At 38.2% G+C, this 3,337-nt stretch overlaps 1 protein-coding gene across 1 annotated transcript; it reads left to right on the top strand.

Moving 5' to 3' along the window:
* Positions 1–386: 386 nt before the first annotated feature.
* DTD2 (D-aminoacyl-tRNA deacylase 2) lies at positions 387–2,819 on the top strand (the record flags this gene model as incomplete). The annotated part of the gene is made up of 2 exons (XM_010166597.2): positions 387–456; positions 2,494–2,819. Coding segments are annotated over 2 exons (396 nt in total), but the record flags the coding sequence as incomplete, so codon positions are not given.
* Between the last annotated feature and the right edge of the window lie 518 nt (positions 2,820–3,337).

The following is a 3,337-nucleotide window of genomic DNA, read 5'->3' as shown; positions in this document are numbered from 1 at the left end:
TTCACACTGAAAATTATTTTATCTGTATGTTTGATGGGATAAAAGCTTAAATTTCCTACAGTGGCTTTAAGTACACTAATTAATTTTGTCACCTTGTCTATGTTAATACTGTACATGGTACATTCCAAATAAATTTGGCTTCATGTGGAGCTAATAAAATGGTTCAATTGTATGTAGAAGCATTGTGCAGATAATCAGCGTATATCTCATAAGCTTCCACAGTGTGGTGTGTAAACTTGATGTCTGAAGCTATGTTAAATAATTAAAACTACTCTCAGAGGTATTTTTGTTGTGTAGTTTTGTCATTTTTTTATACTTGTTTTGATGATGAGCGTGCATGGTGGACAATGAGAAACATTGACATAGTTTTCTGTAATCTTCCGTAGATCCAGAGAGGGCTTGTTATCTACATATGCTTCTTCAAAGGTGCTGATGAGGATCTTGTTCCAAAAATTGGTATGATATAATCCTTATAAATTCTTGTATTGTTTGAAAAAGAACAGCAGTAAAGGCAGAGAAGGCAGCGGCCATTTGGACAAGAAGTCAAAAAGCCATCAGATAGCATCCTTCCAAATCAGTCACCTGGCTGAAAGAACAGCTTGGCAGTCTTGTTTCTTTTGACAGGTCCACACCTCTCACTCTCCGTCTGCTCGTGATCAACCTGTTAGAAAACCAATTCCCGTTCTTATAACATTCTAGCAAACAGGGAAAGTGCTGCAGCTGCTGTTTGCCATATTCCATGTATCAGGCAACAGGTTCAGTCTAGGACAGAACTGAATTTAAGGAAAACTGTTTCAAATAATTCATGGCTTGATTTGAGAAGTATTTCAACACTGATCTTGCTGTTCGTGCAGGATATTTAAAATGATAGCCAGTAGAGGGAGTTGGCTGGATAACTAAGCAGTGTCCTTCCCATCTTATTCCAGCGATCCTGTGTACGCTGTTAGCATTTCAAGTGCAGTTTTCTGGTTAGAAGTGATAACAGCAGTATCTGCAGTTGTTTTGCTCTTCTCCACGTGCACTTTAACATTTATATCAAAGCGGAGAAGATGCTGTGGATAAGGTCAAATGGTAGTGATTTCTGTCTTCACCCGCTGTTGTTTTGGCTTGAGCTTTTGTTTTTGTTTTCCTTTTTTATTTAATGTCCTCTCCCTCCTCTCCTCCATCAGTAGCAGTGGATCATGTGGGAAATTCTGCAATGTCACGTATTCCATACAGAAGTGCTCCTTTTCTTTTCTGTGGCCGGCTGATATTAGTGGTTTTGCAAAAGGTGGTGTAACAATAGTCTATTTGAGGCTGCTTGCTGGGACCAGCAGAAAGACTTGGCAGTGTGCAAGCACAGGTGCTATTGAGAATGCTGAGAGCAGCTCCCAGGAGGTTCTCTCTTGGTCTAGGAGGGCACAGTCTTTCTGCGATGCTAAATTAAGTTGAAATCTTTGGGTATATTTAAAGCTATGATATGAAAATTGATTTTGTGCTTGTAAGACTTTCTTGAGTGTTACTTGAGAATAATGTTTTTTTCAGCTGCATGGCAGCTGAAACAGTCCAGAAAAAGAAAGTTCTGTTTTCTATTAGGAGGTTAATCTATGACAGCCCTCCTCATGTGTCTGTCTTACAGAATATTTTTTCCTAAATTTATTTTGAAACTGTTTAAACAAGTGGTTTTGGTTCCTGAATCACAGCTCAGCTCTTTTGCCTTTGAACAACATTAAACTTTTACAGGTTTGGAGGCATCACTAGTATCCTCACAGCTTTTACAGAGCCAGAGGAAGTTTGGGGGGAATGATTTGATTGGCTATAGAAACTGGAAAATATAATGCTAGTAAATGCATCAGTTTTATTTGCAAGTTTATATATTCTGGTTTATGGACCAAATTGCATCTCTGACCTTCCTGCCCATTTCTTCTCTCAAAATAGAAGCTGGCACCTGCGTGCCTTGAAGTGGAGTGCTGAAGGGCACTCACTCCACTTGAGGCCAAACTGATGAGCTGTGGCCTCCGCACAGATCCGTGCTGGGTCCTGCTGCAAACTACTGCAACCAGAATGAAAAGCCAGTCAGGGCAGAAACTTCTCCAAAGTGCACTGAAGGTGGTGTTACCTCCTACAGTGTGTACTGTTGTGCACATGTTGCCTATTGGAGTATCAGGCAATTAAGTTAGGGTCACTAATTGCTTACTAGGTTCCTTTGGGAGTGTCTAACTAGAATGAACTTTAGGATTTCAGCCAGCCAGCCAGCCACTTCCCCCAGAAAAACCTCCTTAGACATACTATATTAATATAGATATCCTTCACAGCCTTCACAATACTCAGACATCTTAGTTGGTTAATAGTATTTATTGACTGTCCATGTTTCATTTTATTAATAAGCAGTTTCTTTCACTTGAGTAGTTTGCCACACATCGCAGTATTTGTTGAATCTTCTTTATGATGTTATATTAGGTCCTGTTTAATTTACTTTAGTTACATTAACTCTTATTTTATTTTTATTTGCAGTCAATATGCTCTTGAGTGTTAAATTAAGTGAAAATGAAAGTGGTGAGTACGTTTCTGTTCTTGATTTACCAGGAGATGTGCTAATCATACCACAAGCTACCCTAGGTGGTAAACTGAAGGGAAGGAAGATGCAATACCATGCAAATATTGAAAAAGAAAAAGGGCTGGAACTTTATTCTCAGTTTGTGACTTTGTGTGAAAAAGAACTGGCTGCCAATGCCAGATGCGTGGAAGCAGGTGTTCTCGTCAAGCACGGCACATACGGAAACAGGCAGGTGTTAAAACTGGACACAAATGGACCTTACACTCATCTGATTGAATTTTGAAAAAAATCAGTTATATCCCAGATACAGTAGTGGCTTGCAACTGTCATCCCTTTTTTTTAAATTTCTAAGCATTAATGGACTTAAGTGTCTAGCGAGGTACAGGATAAGGAAGACTTCTGTTCATCTGTTCTGGTGTTGCCAATCCCATTAAATAGAAGGCTGTCTGAGACTGCTTTGCAATAAAGAGTATGTGTTTTATGTCCATATTCATCTGAAGTGTGCTCAAAATAATTGTTAAGATTCATCCAATGAAGATGTATAATTTGTAAGACTTTATTAACAAAAATGGGGTAATGCATATGTTTCTTACTACAAAATAATGACAAAAGTATTACATGTATTAGCTATTGTAAAGTACTCGCAAGGAATTGAAGTTTATAGATTAAAAAAAAAAGAATGCTCTAGATGTACTTGTTCCCATACTTCCTGAGTCAGACAATTTTTGTCTTTCTGTTTTCCATCTATAAAATAGCAATGCCTTCTAGCTAACAAATATATTGAAAGCACAAATTCACTGA

Source organism: Antrostomus carolinensis, unplaced genomic scaffold, assembly GCF_000700745.2.
Source record: "Antrostomus carolinensis isolate BGI_N321 unplaced genomic scaffold, ASM70074v2 scaffold51034, whole genome shotgun sequence".
NCBI classification, from domain to species: Eukaryota; Metazoa; Chordata; class Aves; order Caprimulgiformes; family Caprimulgidae; genus Antrostomus; species Antrostomus carolinensis.
The sequence above is the reverse complement of the archived record's forward strand: the minus strand, read 5'-3'. Positions and strand labels throughout refer to the sequence as shown.